Source organism: Myxocyprinus asiaticus, chromosome 17, assembly GCF_019703515.2.
Source record: "Myxocyprinus asiaticus isolate MX2 ecotype Aquarium Trade chromosome 17, UBuf_Myxa_2, whole genome shotgun sequence".
NCBI classification, from domain to species: Eukaryota; Metazoa; Chordata; class Actinopteri; order Cypriniformes; family Catostomidae; genus Myxocyprinus; species Myxocyprinus asiaticus.
This window is the reverse complement of record NC_059360.1, coordinates 17,667,745-17,687,348: the sequence shown is the minus strand read 5'-3', so window position 1 is coordinate 17,687,348 and position 19,604 is coordinate 17,667,745. Positions and strand designations below refer to the sequence as shown.

The 19,604-nt window shown below is 40.1% G+C and overlaps 1 protein-coding gene across 1 annotated transcript in view; it reads left to right on the top strand.

The window, feature by feature from the left end:
- Positions 1-19,604, top strand: part of LOC127455028 (pleckstrin homology domain-containing family H member 1-like) — an 85,521-nt gene that overhangs the window by 29,294 nt on the left and 36,623 nt on the right. Inside the window, exons 3-8 of the mRNA XM_051722559.1 lie at positions 3,103-3,165; positions 6,399-6,548; positions 6,648-6,731; positions 6,821-6,902; positions 6,987-7,136; positions 16,478-17,277. Of these exons, the coding sequence (XP_051578519.1) occupies positions 3,103-3,165; positions 6,399-6,548; positions 6,648-6,731; positions 6,821-6,902; positions 6,987-7,136; positions 16,478-17,277 (1,329 nt within the window). The remainder of the gene's footprint in view (positions 1-3,102; positions 3,166-6,398; positions 6,549-6,647; positions 6,732-6,820; positions 6,903-6,986; positions 7,137-16,477; positions 17,278-19,604) is intronic.

Genomic DNA, 19,604 nt, shown 5'->3' with positions numbered 1-19,604 from the left:
GTTAAAATAAAATTTTGAATTATAAAATTCTGAATCTATGTACTGATTATCATTGTCTCATATCTGCCAAACATGTTGAGTGGTCCAAACATCATCTGCAGCCTGAAACTGAACGTTTGGTCGGATATTAAGTGTGAATGCACTTAGCTGCATAGGAAAGCTATAGGATGCACTCTTGCTCCCTATTTAGTGAATGACTTAACGTCCAGTGTGCTGTCTGTCAGCACTGGTCTCAGAAAAGTTTGAAATGCACCTTATTTTCATCCCAACTCCATATAAAGGCTGCGTCCATAGAAGCAGTTCACTGAAATCGACACCATGGTGTTTGGTCACATGACTCCATGCGTCAGAATTGTAACCCTTAAATGACTCCTTAAAGTGTCCTGAACAGTATTCAATGGGTTTAAATTAATTTAAATTCTGCATTTCATATAGCAAATCCAAAATAGCAAGTACTTGCATGAGGCCGCAGGGTCGCACAAGGTTATCCCTACACAGTGAAATTATGCAGGCGAAGAAGGCATAGGCAGATGTTATGCGAGTATGAAACTTGCAAAAACTACTTGTCAAGCGAGGCTACTTTATTATTTTATCTGGGAGAATGAAGTTATAAAGAAATTACAGGTGCATCTCAATAAATTAGAATGTCGTGGAAAAGTTCATTTATTTCAGTAATTCAACTCAAATTGTGAAACTCGTGTATTAAATAAATTCAGTGCACACAGACTTAAGTAGTTTAAGTCTTTGGTTCTTTTAATTGTGATGATTTTGGCTCACATTTAACAAAAACCCACCAATTCACTATCTCAAAAAATTAGAATACATCATAAGACCAATAAAAAAAAACATTTTTAGTGAATTGTTGGCCTTCTGGAAAGTATGTTCATTTACTGTATATGTACTCAATACTTGGTAGGGGCTCCTTTTGCTTTAATTACTGCCTCAATTCGGCGTGGCATGGAGGTGATCAGTTTGTGGCACTGCTGAGGTGATATGGAAGCCCAGGTTTCTTTGACAGTGGCCTTCAGCTCATCTGCATTTTTTGGTCTCTTGTTTCTCATTTTCCTCTTGACAATACCCCATAGATTCTCTATGGGGTTCAGGTCTGGTGAGTTTGCTGGCCAGTCAAGCACACCAACACCATGGTCATTTAACCAACTTTTGGTGCTTTTGGCAGTGTGGGCAGGTGCCAAATCAACATCTTTAAAAAGCTGGTCAGCAGAAGGAAGCATGAAGTGCTCCAAAATTTCTTGGTAAACGGGTGCAGTGACTTTGGTTTTCAAAAAACACAATGGACCAACACCAGCAGATGACATTGCACCCCAAATCATCACAGACTGTGGAAACTTAACACTGGACTTCAAGCAACTTGGGCTATGAGCTTCTCCACCCTTCCTCCAGACTCTAGGACCTTGGTTTCCAAATGAAATACAAAACTTGCTCTCATCTGAAAAGAGGACTTTGGAACACTGGGCAACAGTCCAGTTCTTCTTCTCCTTAGCCCAGGTAAGACGCCTCTGACGGTGTCTGTGGTTCAGGAGTGGCTTAACAAGAGGAATACGACAACTGTAGCCAAATTCCTTGACACTTCTGTGTGTGGTGGCTCTTGATGCCTTGACTCCAGCCTCAGTCCATTCCTTGTGAAGTTCACCCAAATTCTTGAATCGATTTTGCTTGACAATCATAAGGCTGCAGTTCTCTCGGTTGGTTGTGCATCTTTTTCTTCCACACTTTTTCCTTCCACTCAACTTTCTGTTAACATGCTTGGACACAGCACTCTGTGAACAGCCAGCTTCTTTGGCAATGAATGTTTGTGGCTTACCCTCATTGTGAAGGGTGTCAATGATTGTCTTCTGGACAACTGTCAGATCAGCAGTCTTCCCCACGATTGTGTAGCCTAGTGAACCAAACTGAGAGACCATTTTGAAGGCTCAGGAAACCTTTGCAGGTGTTTTGAGTTGATTAGCTGATTGGCATGTCACCATATTCTAATTTTTTGAGATAGTGAATTGGTGGGTTTTTGTTAAATGTGAGCCAAAATCATCACAATTAAAAGAACCAAAGACTTAAACTACTTCAGTCTGTGTGCATTGAATTTATTTAATACACGAGTTTCACAATTTGAGTTGAATTACTGAAATAAATGAACTTTTCCACGACATTCTAATTTATTGAGATGCACCTGTATGTACAAAGCACTGCCCACACTTCCAAACCAAGCAACTTCCTACTAGTCAACACCACTAATTCCAGTGTCAAAGTTTGCCAAGTTTGAACCCCATGAGGAAGTCATGGAGGAAAATTTCTTAACTATCAGGACAATTTTAAGTCCATCAGGCAAAATGCCTGATCACGCGAAATCCCATTTAGATGACTGTATTTTGCCTGAGGAATTTTGTCATGCAAAGGTAAATGTGACAGTGCCTTAAGAATCGCCACATAGACTGAAGAGGGCTGTCTGACCAATAGTAAAATGGCCAACCATTGTGCCAACAATTCTATGTCAATTTTAGAGCAGATACATCTAACATTTCTGATGCCATAATAATTAAACGTTGTGCAACAACGTGGCAACTCTTTCAAATAATGGTGCAGCTGTTTCTGTGAAAGATTGTACAGAGAGCACCAATGAAATTAGTGGAAAATGGGCATAGACTTTGGTTAGTACTTCTGTCTGTCCAAAAGTAATAAGTACCAATTATTTTACGGACATAAATCTGCAAACAAAGCAGAATATACAGTTGTGCTAGAAGATGTCCTCATTTTCTTGCTAGTAAATGCCTCTAACAAAACTCTGATTATCTTTCAAAGATTCAGTACCATAAATCTCGCAAACTTTGGCAAATTCAGGGATTAGTTGTTCCTTGAAAGTGTTCATCATAGGAGCCCTTTTCTGTAAACGTGACTGTTTCCTGGCAGAGTGATAAAATCCTGTGAACCCTGACTCCCAGAAATTGAGTAGAAGTCAGCCAATCAGGTTGGAGTTTGTGTTTTTGGAAAATCTCTTGCCATTTTTCAGATTGTCCATGAATGGTACAAAGGCAGTACTTTGTACAGTAAGTCTAAGTCTAAAAATATTTCTTTCTATTTTTCTTTCTATAGATGCAGGAGTTGGAACATAGGGTGATAGAGGCTGACCAGCGAGCAGAGAATGCCGAAAAACAGGTACATTTGTTTGACTGTCCTACCTCTTCTCCTGACCCTTTGAGGGAGATATTAAGATGCCACTCAACCCTGGATTTGTTCGTACACACTGACAGCAAATAAACTGCCAAAGATTGTCAAGTGGCTGCTCTCTAACCCACAAAAAACGAGTACTCAATTACTCATAAATTAAAATGCACATTAAAAATAACATGTATGACACGTACATGAATTTTATATTTTGTTTTATTCACAAACGTAATGAAGAATGGTTTCAAAATAAGATAACCAACAAATTATGCTTTTCTTTTGGGAAAAAAAAAATTATGAGTAATTTTAATTAATAAAAATGGAAAACAAAAAAGAAAACAGAAGCCTATACTGACAAACTTATGGTCATACATATATTAAAACTCTGAGTCTTAAATAAAAGCTATCACATGTTATTATTCAGAAAAACAAGTGGTGAAAGTTTGCTTTTTATAAAATGTGCTCTGCCGGTGTTCAGAGATTTAACACACATACACACATACTGGTCTGATAAGCTTCTGAGTTTGCTCCGCATTTTCTTTCTCCAATAAAAGCTAAACTTGTCTGTTGGTTTGCATGACTCCATATAACCTAATACAAATAGAGTAAAATTCAGTAAGAAATCACAATTATTGCCACATTTTGCTTTCAAAAGCACAGGCGCCATGTTCGTGTCTAGAAGGGATCCCTCTCACGTCAAGTTCTCGCACATGCACATACTATTATGATACAGTAATATTTTGACATAACTTCATGTTAAGGCACATATTGCTCTAAATCATAGCTTCTGTTATTATGACTTAATTAATTGAAATGAATAGTAATTTATTAACTAAAAAGTATTTGTGTTGAAAAAAAAATAGCTGCCATTTAAAGACGTTTATCTCTTTTAGAAATGGATATTTTGTTTATAAAGATTTTAAAATTGTTGTTATTATTATTAATTAAAATTTGAGTGATTGATGACTTGCATTTATGATTGATTATTGTAGGCCAACCCCATCATTGCCACTACCAGTGCTTGACATTATTATTTATTTTTTGTTTACAGGCCTGTTTTATTTGTAGCAAGTAGTCTAAGTATGTATAACTATGCTCATCAGTTGACTTTATATTTATCAAAAGAACGACATATACAAGTTAAAGATCAGATCAAGATGGCTAGCAAAATAACAACAGCATGCTCACATCTTAAGCATTAATTATATCATATTAAGAAGATAGCAACTTATGTGCCGCAGTGATGTACTTGGGGAAACGAGAGTCAGCAGAGAGCACTCCTTTCCAGTTGAATCGCAAAGAAAACTGCAAACAAATGCGTCCCGCACTGAGGTGCGAATTCAGTCTTTGTTTGCTCTGCTCCTCTGCGCGGATGAATGTGTTTCAATGCAACAGTGTACACAAGGATACAGGACATCTTATCAGAGTGAATGGACAAATAAATAACAAAAGAAAGGAAAAGACGGATATCTGAAAACATGTCATCTGAGCAGATAATTACCATATCTTATGCTGTTGTTTTGACTTATTGGAAAAATTAATGTTTTGAAATAAATGACATTACAAAAGTTAGGCAACGTTCGTTAACATTAGACATAACGTTTGCAAGTTTGATAAGGTCAAACGTTGTAAAGTTTTTATAACTGCAGGATATTCTGGCCAAATAGACCACGGTAGTAACAAATTTATAGATTGTCATTGTTATCAACCAGTGGTCAACATAATTTCAAGACTCACATGTCCTTGGCAAGCCTAGGACTAAAGGGTTTATTTATATAAATCATTGCCAATATAAAGAAAAATACAAACATGTGCTAGCAAGTGAAAAGTACTGCACTGATTACAGTATAATTATTGTATTTCACTACACACACACGGAGACCCAGAAGACCAGAGCAGATCAGGTGGATTGCCAGGAGACCACCTCAGGGTAGGGACTGGATCAGGAGGCCTGCTTGGCAGCCACAGGGCTGGAAAAGGGTCAATTGTTCTGTAATGTAGGAAGGAGGTCACGGGAGGCTGGATCTAAGTGCGGCAAACTTAAATAATAAATAAATAAACAAAGTACAGGAGGTCAAAAATCATATACATCTAACAACTGACAAAGGTTACATAGACATCAGGGCAATATATATATACGGGGATAAACGAGGTAAATGACACACAGGTGAGAACAAAAGGGAACAGCTGGAAGTGTTCAGGGCAGGGGATTATGGGAAGTGTAGTCCAGGGGGAACAGATGACAGGGCAAAACACAAGGCAAACAACAGTGAATCTACACTGTGTATATTTCTTTTATTTCAACTCCTTTATTAGAATAACAGATCAAGCGAATTTACAGGGAAATAACACAAACAAAATCCAGTTCCAAAGAGAAAGCCAGGGATTTAAATGTTTTAAAAGTTCATTATAATAATTAAAAGCCTTTATAAATCACAGACTTTTTTGTTTATGGAACCAGAGTAACCTGCAGATTTGTGACGTATGGTCCGGTTCCGGTCCGCTTGGCAGCGAAGTGTCAATTAGTTGAACCCTACAGAAACACCCCTTTTGAAGTGCCCTTTGAAGCAGCTATTTATGAGCCCTTCGGTTTGTCACGTCCCTTCAACATGGTGGCCACGATCGTTCCCCCTTCAAAGTGCCCTTCGGAGTCGGATTTATCCCGTTTGGAACACAGGGCACTTCTAGGCATGCGACCAGTCGCCATTATATCTTCTTCTCTCATCCAACGCCTCGATGACACACATTCACAGCTCCACATAGTCCAGTTGACTAAATTGCAAGATTTAGTGATGTTGCACTAGAGATTCAAAGGGAAAATGCAGTGTAATTCAGCGCTGCTCACGACAATGCATAAAGGAAAAATTAATTTGTGATATTCAAGTAGTGATTTAAATACTTGAGTAGCTGGTGCAGAACGAGTACTTGATTACTCGATATCTCGTGCACATCCCTATTTCCAACTCGACTGCAGTATTCAACTGTAGTCACTTGCTAGTCTCTGTACATTTGCATAAATAAGTGTTCTCAGCTTTGTCTTCGTCGCACGGGTTGTCTCAAACTGCCAACTCTCATTGTGCAAATTGCTGTCTGTGAACAGTCCTGAAGTGTCTGGAGATTGTGCCCCTGATGCAAATACAGACTAATAGACAGTCAATGGTGTCTTGTAACGGGTTTCAAAAAACACCTTTATCAGAAGGATTTAATCAAGATTATCGTTATAGGTCCACATCACGGAGGAGAAACTGAAGTCTGCAAACATGCAACCCAGCGAGTCAGAAAATTTGTTGTATAGGCGTTATCAAGAGCTGAGCAGTCAAATGCAGGAGAAAGATATGATCATACAGCGACTCGAAGGACAACTGGAGAAGCAGGTAAGAAGTTCAAATCTCATAGAGATGAAGAAATTTTAACTTACAGTCAAGGATGCATTGAAGCTTTCAGTTGTTCAAAAATGTCCTCCTTATCTTCAGAACTTGGTTCGAGCCCAAGAGGCCAAGATTATAGAGGAGAAAGCAGCCAAAATCAAAGACTGGGTCACATTTAAGTTACGAGAGGTGAGCAGAAACATGCAGAAGTACTTGGGATAGAACACATTTTTTTTAAATAGAGATTGTCATTATGCTATCTCTTCTATGTATTGAAGATGGAATCAGAAAACCAGCAGTTGAAGAAGGCCAACCTTAAGCAGGCAGAACAGATCCTTATGCTGCAGGACAAGCTTCAAAGTAAACATTGTTCCTTTGCTGTTTTTTTCCTTTTACGATTTGTAGTTCTTTATTTTTACACACTCCCTAATGTGTTTCTGTCAGCTCTTCTTGAGAGGCCCATGTCTCCAACCGTGGATGCCCACCTAGTCCCCACCAGTCCCCTCCACCCTCCCAGCTGCCCCGGGACACCCCCTGCCAAAGAGGAGAGTTGGAGACTGACAGGATCTCGGATAAATGCAGCCAACTCTACAGGTACAACATCATCTTCACCCTGCAGGAGTTTCTAAGCTCTCAGTAGTTTGTTTACTTCTGGAATAGTCTTCTGTTTTTGAGTCTTAAGTAAGTAAATCTGTTGATTTATTTAAGGGTGGCCATATTCTATACTTTTGTTCCATTTTATTTTCTGAAGTGAATTTATAATATTACTCAAGTTTTCTTTTACCAAAACCAGACATAATTTAGGTTTACATGACCATTTTTTACTCTCTCCCTCTCTGGGAGATAAATCATTTAAATAGGCTGTTTTTCCTACTGTACCTTTAAGATTTCTGTAAATTACCTGTGTGACTGGCTTTTCTAACATGGTGGTTCAGACAGTTGCTCATGAGAATGGGCCAAGTTGCTGAATAGCAGTTACCACAACAATTTCTGAATGAATTGTCTTTGCAACTTTTCAAAAATGTTGTGGGAGCACAAGGAAAATCCTGCATTTCGTGATGCATTTTAATGGTCCTAATCGTCACTTGTTGTATGTTTCATCGTTGGCTTCTTCCATTTTTGGGTTACTTACAAATTAGATTTTAAAGGAAATACAAAATATATGTAAATATATATATATATTTTTTAAATCTATTTGAAGACTGTAGAAATGTAATTTCTGTGTCCATGTTAGTTTTAGAAATTTTTGAAAAACATTCATAGTATTTCCTACAAAACATTTATTTAATGACTTTCAAAATTGCATGTGGTGTAACCATTAAATAAAAGGTATTAAATACTTTACTTGCACCTTGAATACATGTGAACGTACACAACTAAATCATTGTTTTCAAAATAATAGTTTTTAACACATTTTTCAAAGTAAATATATTTTATACAAATATCACGCATTTTTAAATCATGAATATGAAGAAGATTTTATAGTGCTATTTCATTTGACCTGAACAAAATGTGCCTTTTCATAAAAATGTCAAAATACTGTATATTATTTAAAAACTACACACACATTCTTGAGGGTCTTAATGGGTCCTCTATGTTTTATGTTTTTTTGTCATATGACAACAGAACAGTTACCCAACAAGCTGATTACACCACTTCACTTTGATTTAATGATCAAAAGTGTTTCAAAAATATATAATATTTAAAAAAAAAAAAATGTTAGGTTATTCCAAGCTACTTTTGTCCAAGAATTTCAGCTTTTAATGAGATGTTTATTGATTTATTTATTTTTACTGTCTCCGGAAAGTTACACCACTTTAACCTTCTGAGACATGAGCATGACTGCTGTGTGCATTTTCCATTCCTCTTTTTGATTTGTAACTAGTAGAAACTAAAAAAATAAAAAAAATAAAAAACTCAAGGGCAAATAGTTTTCCTAAAACTTGATGTCCACATATGTGGACAGCGGGACTAAGTTGTGAAATTTTGAATAATACCAAGCTATAGAAAATCAGATTTTTTTTCTCCATCAAATTGTTTTTCATGTTTCCAGGAGTGTTGGTTATTCATGTTTTGAGACGTTACAGACATTACATCAGAAATGTATTCTAATTCAATGTAATGGCCAACATCAACCTATCACTGCCAACCATGTTTAAATAAAATTATACATTATGAATTCTGAATCTATGTTCTGAATACCATTGTCCCATATCTGCCAAACATGTTGAGTGGTCCAAACATCATCTGCAGCCTGAAACTGAACCTTTAGTCAGATTTTAGGAGTGAATGCACTTAGCATATAGTGCCTTAGGGTGCTCCCTTGCACCCTATTTAGTGAATGACTTAACCTCCAGTGAGCTGTCTGTCTGCACTCATCTCAGAACAGTTCGAAATGCACCTTATTTTCATCCTAACTCCATATAAAGCCTCTGAAAACAAAAATGTTCAGCTTTTGGATGAACCCATTGATTCTAAGTGTGAAAATGCACAGTAAATATAGGAATGCATTTATTAATGTTAATGAATAGAATCATATTGTACAGTGATAAAATAAAATATAACAAAATGTATACTGAGATGAAGCGAAATCACCCACAGATGTGTTAATGTTGAAAGTTATTCAAAATATCAAACACGTTTTTTCTACTTTTGAGGGAATAATGTAAACAAATACACATGTGGACATCATGTTTATCAGCGTGCCGATGCGTGAAAAATTAAGAAATTTTTTAAAGCAGCATATTAGGGTTGCTTCGATACCAAAATTTTGGCTTTGGTATGATACCAGCCCTGGTACCTTGGTATCGATACTAAATCGATATTATATAATCAACAAATAAAAAGCCTCAGATTTTTGATGAAATTACACAGAAAATGACTTTGATTAAAGAGGCCCTATTATGCTTTTTGGGATTTTACCTTTCCTTTAGTGTGTAATATATCTCTTTGTGCATGTAAAATGTCTGCAAAGTTCCAAAGCACAAAGTCCATCCCAAAGGGAATTATTCTCTACCACAGACAACACTGCTCAAGAGCTACATGAAACAGCTGGATTGTAGTCCAGCCATTTCTTCCATAAAGTATCTACGTCACTATGTAACACATTTGCATAATGCCCGCCTCTAAGGGTTACTTTGGCCCACCCTCAAACAAACGTTATAGCTGAGGCCAGGATGAGTTGGGTTAGTGTTGTCGCCATGTCGAGAAGATACTGTTTTCTTCACTGCGAAAGCAAAACTCTTTGTTTGGACTTCCAAAGGCAGACGAATTGAAGAATCAATGGTTCAAATTTATTTTAATTATTTAGCAGTACAACCACAACCAATGCTGGATTTTCAAGTTGGTTACCCCTGAAAGATGGTGCACTTTGTTGGGACAATCTGGCACTTCAGGATCACAACCTGTAAGTATGTTTTATTATTTGTGGATTTATCTGCTACCGAGAGTTAAAATGCAGAGTTTTGTGTTGTAGCTTCAGTGTATGCACAGCTGTAGGCCTCTGCTAATCTGCTAGCTAATGTTATTGTGTTGAAATAGTTTTGCTAATCAGCTGCGGGCCCACTTTTATCTACAATTGTGTAGAATTATGCAGATTGTTTGTTGTTCTTACTATCATGAATAGTGATCAAGTGTGGGGATGGATTTATTTTTACAAACGGTCATTTTACGTCTGCAATCCACGGTAGTGCTCAGCTAACTTGCTATCTAATGTTATTGTTTTGGTAAGGGTTTACTATTTAGCTGTGGGCAGGCTTTTACCTAAAACTGTGTAACAAAATGGTCGATCTCAAGAGTCTTATATAATTATATAATTACAAGCTGTAATGTTACGGCCGCTATCCACGGTAGTCCATGGCTAACTTGCTCACTATCTCTCTAATACCCCGGTAATGTCCAACTGGGAGTAAGCCTCTGTTCTCCATTCATATCTCAGGTGAAAAAAGTTCAGCTACACCCATTTCAGCAAAAGGTGACTAAGGCTATGTTCAGACTGCCACTAAAAATCCGATTTTTTGCATATCCAGATTGTATCCAGATGAGTTTTGATAGTCTGGACAGCAAAAAACTGTAATCAGATTTTTCCGAATCTGATTCAAACCACATCGGGAGGTGGTTTCCAATGCGATTTAAATCTGATTTTTTTCATCTACTTTTGCGTCACTCTTAACGCGACACACAATGATGACGTCAAAAATCGGTGACTACAGCACGGAACATCACAATATTTACCGGTCTCCTCCGTCACTGAGTTTTTCTTGTGCGACGGAGTTCTGCACCACGACTGGACAGGGCGCTTATTTGGAGAGCGAGATGATGCACCTCCATTTTTCCCGCATCTGTTTTGAAAGCATCGTCATGTAGGTACGCCTACATCAGGGGTGTCAAACTCGGTTCCTAGAGGGCCACAGTCCAGCAGAATTTAGCTCCAACCCTAATTAAACACACCTGAAGCAGCTAATCATGGTCTTCAGGAGTGCTTGAAGATTACAAGGAGGCATTTTGGAGCAGGGCTGGAACTAAACTCTGCAGGGCTGCCGCCCTCCAGGAACTGAGTTTGACACCCCTGGCCTACATCGTTACCAAAGCAACCCATGTAGATAAGTTGGTTATGTCTGAATGCGCAAATCTGATTTGATCACTTGCAGTTAATAGTGCAGACAGTCTGCTTGAAAAGATCCGATTTGCCTGCAGTCTGAACCTAGCCTAACTTAGATGCACTACGTGTCTTTTACTTGAAACTTTGTTAGGTTCACAATAATCAACAGTGTATTTGTAAGAAAGATACAAAATTAAAACTTACCACTGTGAAACGTCCTGCTCAAGTCGTGCTTGTGAAGGTAGTTCGGGTCGATCAGCTTGTTTTTCCAAACTTTCATTATCGGACTCAAACTGGTACGGCAAAAACAATAGTGTTTACAGCTGTTAAGGAAGCCTGAAACTCAGTTATGGTAAGGGGCGTTACCCTTACGATTAAAAATCACCCAAATGGCCCTGATCAAAAGTTTACATTCCCTTGAATGTTTGGCCTTGTTACAGACACACAAGTTGACACACACATCTTTAAATGGCAATTAAAGGTTAATTTCCCACACCTGTGGCTTTTTAAATTGCAATTAGTGTCTGTGTATAAATAGTCAATGAGTTTGTTAGCTCTCACGTGGATGCACTGAGCAGGCTAGATACTGAGCCCTGGGGAGCAGAAAAGAACTGTCAAAAGACCTGCGTAACAAGGTAATGGAACTTTATAAAGATGGAAAAGGATATAAAAAGATATCCAAAGCCTTGAAATTACCAGTCAGTACTATTCAATCACTTATTAAGAAGTGGAAAATTCGGGGATCTCTTGATACCAAGCCAAGGTCAGGTAGACCAAGAAAGATTTCAGCCACAACTGCCAGAAGAATTGTTCGGGATACAAAGAAAAACCCACGGGTAACCTCAGGAGAAATACAGGCTGCTCTGGAAAAAGACGGTGTGGTTGTTTCAAGGAGCACAAAGCGACAATACTTGAACAAAAATGAGCTACATGGTCGAGTTGCCAGAAAGAAGCCTTTACTGCGCCAATGCCACAAAAAAGCCCAGTTACAATATGCCCAACAACACCTTGACACGCCTCACAGCTTCTGGCACACTGTAATTTGGAGTGACGAGACCAAAATAGAGTTTTAAGGTCACAACCATAAGCGGTATGTTTGGAGAGGGGTCAACAAGGCCTATAGTGAAAAGAATACCATCCCCACTGTGAAGCATGTTGGTGGCTCACTGATGTTTTGGGGGTGTGTGAGCCCTAAAGGCATGGGGAATCTTGTGAAAATTGATGGCAAGATGAATGCAGCATGTTATCAGAAAATACTGGCAGACAATTTGCATTTTTCTACATGAAAGCTGCGCATGGGACGCTCTTGGACTTTCAAGCACGACAATGACCCTAAGCACAAGGCCAAGTTGACCCTCCAGTGGTTACAGCAGAAAACGTGAAGGTTCTGGAGTGGCCCTTCACAGTCTCCTGACTTTAATATCATCGAGCCACTCTGGGGAGATCTCAAATGTGCAGTTCATGCAAGACGACCAAAGACTGTGCATGACCTGGAGGCATTTTGCCAAGACGAATGGGCAGCTATACCACCTGCAAGATTTTGGGGCCTCATAGAGAACTATTACAAAAGACTGCACGCTGTCACTGATGCTAAAGGGGGCAATACACAGTATTAAGAACTAAGGGTATGCAGACTTTTGAACAGGGGTCATTTCATTTTTTTCTTTGTTGCCATGTTTTATTTTATGATTGTGCCATTCTGTTATAACCTACCATTGAATATGAACCCCATAAGAAATAAAAGAAATGTGTTTTGCCTGCTCACTCATGTTTTCTTTAAAAATGGTACATATATTACCAATTCTCCAAGGGTATGCAAACTTTTGAGCACAACTGTATTTGGAGACTTTTGAACCCATCTGGTAGGGACTATACATTTTTTTCAACAGTCCATATGATTTATTCTAGAATAGATTTTTTTTAATATATATAAATCCCTCATTTCATCTGTTGTTGATTGCTCAATTGGAAACATTTTAGGATCAGATCACACCCTGGTGAGTTTAGAGGTGTTGCCACATATGGAGAAAAGTAAATCACATAGTTGGCTCTTTAATGTATCCCTTTTGCAAAATCCTGAATTCCAACAAATGTTAAAGGCTGAAATCAATGTTTATATGGAGACCAACTGGTCCTCAGTATCCTCTGTGGGCATGGCTTGGGAGGCACTTAAGGCAGTTCTTAGGGGCCAGATCATACAGTATGCTTCATTCACCAAAAAATCCAAAGTACAAGAACTCGTGGAGTTGGAAGGGAATATTAAAAGTGCTGAGGCAGAGCTGAAGCACTGAATGTTGTCTGATGGCCTCAGAGAATTGACCTGATTGAAATACAGATATAATCCTGTTTTGTCACAGAAGGTGGAGTTTTGGCCATTCAGGGCAAGACTGTCATACTTTGAGTCGGGGGACAAGGCAGGAAAACTTCTGGCTAGATATATAAAACAGAGAGAGTCTTTTCTACCATTCCCTCAGTGAAATATGCTGGTGGTGAAATATTTACCTCAGCCACTGATATTAATAATGCTTTTAAAGAATTCTATCTTGATCTCTATAGATCCACATCTTCGTCTACTGATGAGGATATTAGAAACTTTGTGGAACCATTAGAACTTCCTAAACTGTTAGCTGAGCAAAAAAATTCTCTTTATTCTGAGATAACCTTGGAGGAGCTTGGCGAGGTAATTAAGGCCTTGCCTACAGGCAAGGCTCTGGGGCCAGATGGCTTTGCCACTGAGTTTTTTAGATCTTATGCTACAGAATTGGCTCCACTTTTACTAGAAGTTTATACGGAATCATTAAAGAATGGAAAGCTTCCGCCAACCATGACGCAAGCCCGGATCAGTCTGATTCTTAAAAAGGACAAAGATTCAAGTAGTTACAGTCCAATTTCCCTGATCCAGCTAGACGTTAAAATACTGTCAAAAATGTTGGCTAACCGATTAAGTAAAGTTATGACATCTCTTTTACATATAGATCAGGTGGGGTTTATTTGGGGCCATAGCTCTTCTAAAATCATTAGGCATTTCATTAATATCATGTGGTCAGTGGCAAATGATCAGACTCTGGTCACTGCCATCTCACTTGACGCCGAAAAGGCATTTGATATGTAGAATGGGATTATCTTTTTAAGATTTTGGAAATGTACGGGTTCGGGAATACTTATATTGGTTGGATTAGTTACTTTTAGACACCCGTTTGCAGCGGTACAAACGAATGGATTAATTTCAGATTATTTTACTCTGGATAGGGGCACCTGGCAGGGTTTCCCTCTTTCCCCATTATTGTTCTGTCTTGCTCTGGAACCATTAGCAGCCATAATAAGAAAGGAGGATGATTTTCCAGGGGATGGTGGCGGGAGGTGTGCCGCATAAGCTTTTGCATTATGCAGATTATATTTTATTATTCGTCTCTGACCCCACTAGATCTATGCCTTATCTCCACAGAATTATTAATTCCTTTTCTAAGTTCTCGGGATACGGAGTTAATTGGTCTAAATCCGAAGCTTTGGCTCTGACAGCATACTGCCCGGTAATGGCATTTCAGCCAGGTGCCTTCCAGTGGCCCAAACAGGGCATTAAGTATTTGGGTATTTTATTCTCAGCAAATTTGTGTGATTTAGGCAGAGTTAATTTTGACCCTTTAATAAAAAGGTTTTCAAGTGATGTGGGCTTCATTACATTTATCTATGATTGGGAAGGTTAATGTTATTAAAATGAAGTGCATTCCAAAATTCAACTACCTGCTACAGTCTCTCCCTATAGATGTCCCCCTCACTTATTTCAAGCAGTTTGATAGCATAGCGAAGTCCTTCATTTGAAATGGTAAACATCCCAGATTACATTTCAGTAAGTTGCATAGGCCGATTGACAAAGGTGGGCTAGGCCTACCCAAGATTTTGTTTTATTATTATGCATTCGGTCTCAGACTTTTGGCTCATTGGTCGCTTCCACCCGAGAGAGCCCCTCCCTGGTTTTGTATTGAACAGGAAGTTCTTGCCCCTATTTTGCCGTTGCAAAGCCTTTCTATCAAACTAATCGGAGAAGTTAAGTTACACCCCGTTATCTCGCATTAGTGCTCGGTGTGGACAAAAGTGTCCAGAGTGTTTAATTAGGACATTTATTTAAATGTTGCCTCGAGCACATGGCTGAACCCAAAATTATGTATTAATAAGTCCCCTTTCTGCTGGTCAGAGTGTATTGTGAGGGAGGTTAATACACTCGGTGACCTATATGAGACTGGAGTGTTGAGATCCTTAGAAAATTTGATTCAACATTTTGGGATTCCCAGAGCTCAGTTCTTTAGGTATTTACATCTGTGCCACTTGCTCTCTACTATTTTTGGAAGTAGCATACACCCCCCTAAAGTGGCAGATTCTCTGGGAGTGGTGATTACTGCTTTTGGAAAAGATCATGAGGCATCAGTGGATTACTCCCTGCTAATTCAGATTCTGGGGGACAGAGCTTTAACTTCTATCAAGAGATTATGGGAGAAAGATTTAAACTTTGTATTGGAGGAGTGAGTGTGGGCTAGGATTCTAAAAAACGTCAAGTCTGGATCTAGAGGTGCAAGGGTGTTTCTTATGCAATTCAAGATTTTACATTGATTCTATTGGACCCCCTCTAGATTGTATAGGCTTGGTCTTAAAGACACACCCACCTGCTGGCGATGCCAATCAGAAGATGGAGACACAACCCATGTTTTTTGGAGATGTGTTAAGATCCAAGAATTTTGGTTGAAGGTTCAGAGTATTATGTGTGATGTATTGGGCACTCAGATTTAATTTTGCCCCAGACTCTGTATTTTAGGTGATGGGGTGGTCATCAATGAAGGGGATAAACACATAAAAAATTGGGTCCTAACCAGTGTTATGATCGGCAGACAGATTGTTTTAAGGGGATGGAAGTCGCCTGGAGCACCCTCATTTCAAGAGTGGTGCACAGAGATGGGGAGGGTTGCGGCTTTCGAGGAGGTGTTATCAAGAAGGCTGGGGAACTTGGAATCATTTGATTGTAAATGGGGCAGCTATTTGGCGTTCTTGGAGGGCTCTCGGGGAGGGGCGGTGGAGAGAGAAGTATACTTTTAAATGTGTGAGATTATTATATATATATATATATATATATATATATATTATTTTTGTGTGTGTGTATATACTCATGTATGACCACAGAGATGTTTGTTGAGGGTCAGGGTGGGGTTGGAGATTGGGAGGGGGAGGGGTAATAGTGGGGGTTAAATGTTGATTCTGTGAATATATGTTTTGCTTTTCTTTGTTAACTGTATGAATCAATAAAAAACGTTAATCAGAATCTGAAGTGATGTTTTTCACATTGCAGATAGCAAGAGGAAAATCACAGAGGGTTGTGACTCTGCCTTTCATAGTGCATCCCTACTTCCCACAATGCAAGACAAAGCAGACAACTCTCTCAAGTCTAGTCAGGAAGGGATTGATGGCACAACCCTGGTAAAGGAGGGAAGAGAGGGGGCGGACCTGTCTTTTGGACTGACACGTGAGAGAGCAGTGGGAGGAGCCTCAGACAGAGATCACTACTCTGACGAGCTCAACAGCAAATTCCGTTCCCAGCGCCTACAATCTTCCTCCTCATCCTCTTCCTCGTCCTCCTCAGCATACGAGACCCCTGATCCTGGTGGCTTTGACACGCCCACCCCTACTCCTAAAAGCCCAACCCCCGCACCACTATCGCCCTCATTAATCCGCCTCCCTCAGTCGTGCCCCTTTCCTCTGGCCTTACCCTCGGGCACCAGCATGACCCTTCCCAAAGTTCGCACCCCGTTAACCCCTCCTGATAGCATTCAACTCATAAAGAAGCACCACAGTCAGCCGCAACCTGGCATAGAGTGCCTCAGTCAGGTCAACGTCAACATTGATATCGGAAACTGCTCCTTTCCATCTTGCCACAGTCATGTCCCAGGTTCATTGCCCACACATGAGCTAGAGGAGACAGACATTGATGAAGGACCTCCAGAGTGCATGGAAGGTGTGGTGGAGGGACCACAGATGGAAGCATTGCCCTCTGATGGGGGCTTATTTGACAGGTTGGCCAAGGAACTGGAAATGATAGATCCAGAGGCTCTTAAACCACCTACTCCACCTCTACACCGATTCCCCTCTTGGGTAAGAAAGTTAAAGGGCTTGATTTTTTTGCAAGAGAAGACCTGAAATATATTTGTGGTGCTTGCTAAGGCATGTTTATGGTAGAATTTTGATTAAACTTCAGCACATAAATCAACCTGCATAAGTAACCCATTAAGGCCAAAGTATATTTAGTTTTTCCATGTGAATGTGACACAGAATTTGTCATCATCAGTACGATGGACTGTCCGCATGCAGCCCAGTCTTTCTAGACAGTACACGTCATCTGCACACATGCTTGGCATTGACTGTACTAAATAGTATCACAAAGCAGTCATACTGTGCATGCACTGAATGTGTCCTCATGGGCTCGAGTTTACTTCGAAAGGTTAGAACGCTTTTTCTCTTTGCTTAAGATGTAATGGCACAGGGAAAAAGGAAGGATAAAAGATAGTTTTTAAGGTTATGGACATGAATGATTCCTCAAATCATGCAGGAGTTCTTGAGGAGAGGTGTGCTATTACTTTTTGAAGTGATCAGACTTACGATTTTTACATGCCAGATAATAAAACAGGCGAAGATTTAGATGGTAAAGGACTTGCATTGAAGGATTGACTAGAGCCATATCTGGGACCTGAGGCCAGATTCACGAAAATCTTGTTATGAAAAAATTTAAGAAAGTTCTTAGGATAAATTGTAAATAGTTTGTATGTTCCTAAGTGCAATTCATGAAAAACATTCATAAGAACATTATTAAGAAGTCTTGTCATGAAACAAAATATTCTTATATTTTTTATAAGTTAGAAATTAAGAAGAAAATATTAGATTGAAGTTATGAAGTAATAATAGTTACGAAATTTTTTTTTAAGAATGTTTCATGAATCCAGCCTCAGAATATCATAAAGACTTAAACCTTTAAGCTCGGATGGGCCCACCGAGAAAATAATAATTATCAAAATATTAATAACTACAGTCTTGACCAACAAAATAGGAATCATTTTAAAGCTTAGAAGCTGTACATTACAATGCATGTTACAATGCAAATCAGAAGTTCCCTATCTGTCACTCACTCGATGTTGTGTCGATGTAGTGACACTAGTGGTCACTCTTGGGAGCCCGAGACACCTCTGGTCTTTGATAAAAGGCCAATGAAAATTGGCGAGTGGTATTTGCATGCCACTCCCCCGGACATACGGGTATAAAAGGAGCTGGTATGTCATTCAGATTTTCTCTTCGGAGCTGAACGGTCATGCTCATTGAGCTGAATTCCTACTGTTCATTCACCTCTGCTGGATCTGACAGCGCATTTCAGCGGCTTCTCCCTCCTCTGCACTGGTGCACTGCAGAGAATGCCCCTGGGCGCTTCGGCAGAAAAAAGAGAGTATATTTTCTGAAAGAGTTTATTTATCTAAAAGAGTATATTTCTCTAAAAGAGCGGCACACATGGAACGTCTTTTTAAAGACGCGTCTTTTTAAAGATGCCTTTCCGATTGTGTGTTATTCCTGGTTGCGGTCGTTACCTCTCAACTTCAAATGGTCATGATCGCTGTCTTTCATGTCTGGGCGTGACACACATGGAGGCAGTGTTCGTGGATGGTTCATGTTCTCACTGCGAGAACATGACCATGGCAACATTGTGGTCGCGGCTTGCTTTCGTAAGAAAGCAAGCCACCCCAGCGGCTCCCTGCCTTGGTCCTTCTTCCTACGGGTTTAAGGCCAGCGCGGCTAGCACTGGGGGGCGATTTGGGGACCCCAATGGGATCACCTCCGCCGGGTATCCCCCTGCGGACCTCCCATTCCCCAACACATTCGTCTGCGCCGATCGGTCTTCCGGATGAGTCCGCCAGCTCGTCTCACGGCGAGTCTGGCCTCTTGTTCGGAGCCTGCAAAGCTGATGAGCTCTCAAGTGCAGCATCGGAGAGCGGGCTTGTCCAGTTGGACGCAGAAGCCTCAGCTGGTCTCCCCCCTTCGGGGACAATTGCCCAGTCACAGGCTGATGCAGAGATGACGGACATGCTTTCCCGGGTAGCCACGAGCATCAGGCTAGAGTGGAACCCTCCACTCTCCCCTGAACCTTCGCGGCTCGATGATTGGTTCCTGGGCTCGCGATGCCGCTCAAAGCAGCCACGCCCCGCTCCAGGGGCTATATGGCGATTCCCCTGGTGGATAAGGTGCTCACGGTGCACCTATGCCTCTAGAGTGCTGCCACCTGGCGTGGACGCCCAAAGCTCCCATCCAAGCCCTGGAGGTTCATGCCGTCCCTGACGGCTAAAGCCTATAGCGCTGCTGGACAAGCTGACTCTGCCCTGCACGCCATGGCTCTCCTGCAGGTCCACCAAGCCAAGGCGTTAAAAGAACTGCACGAGGGT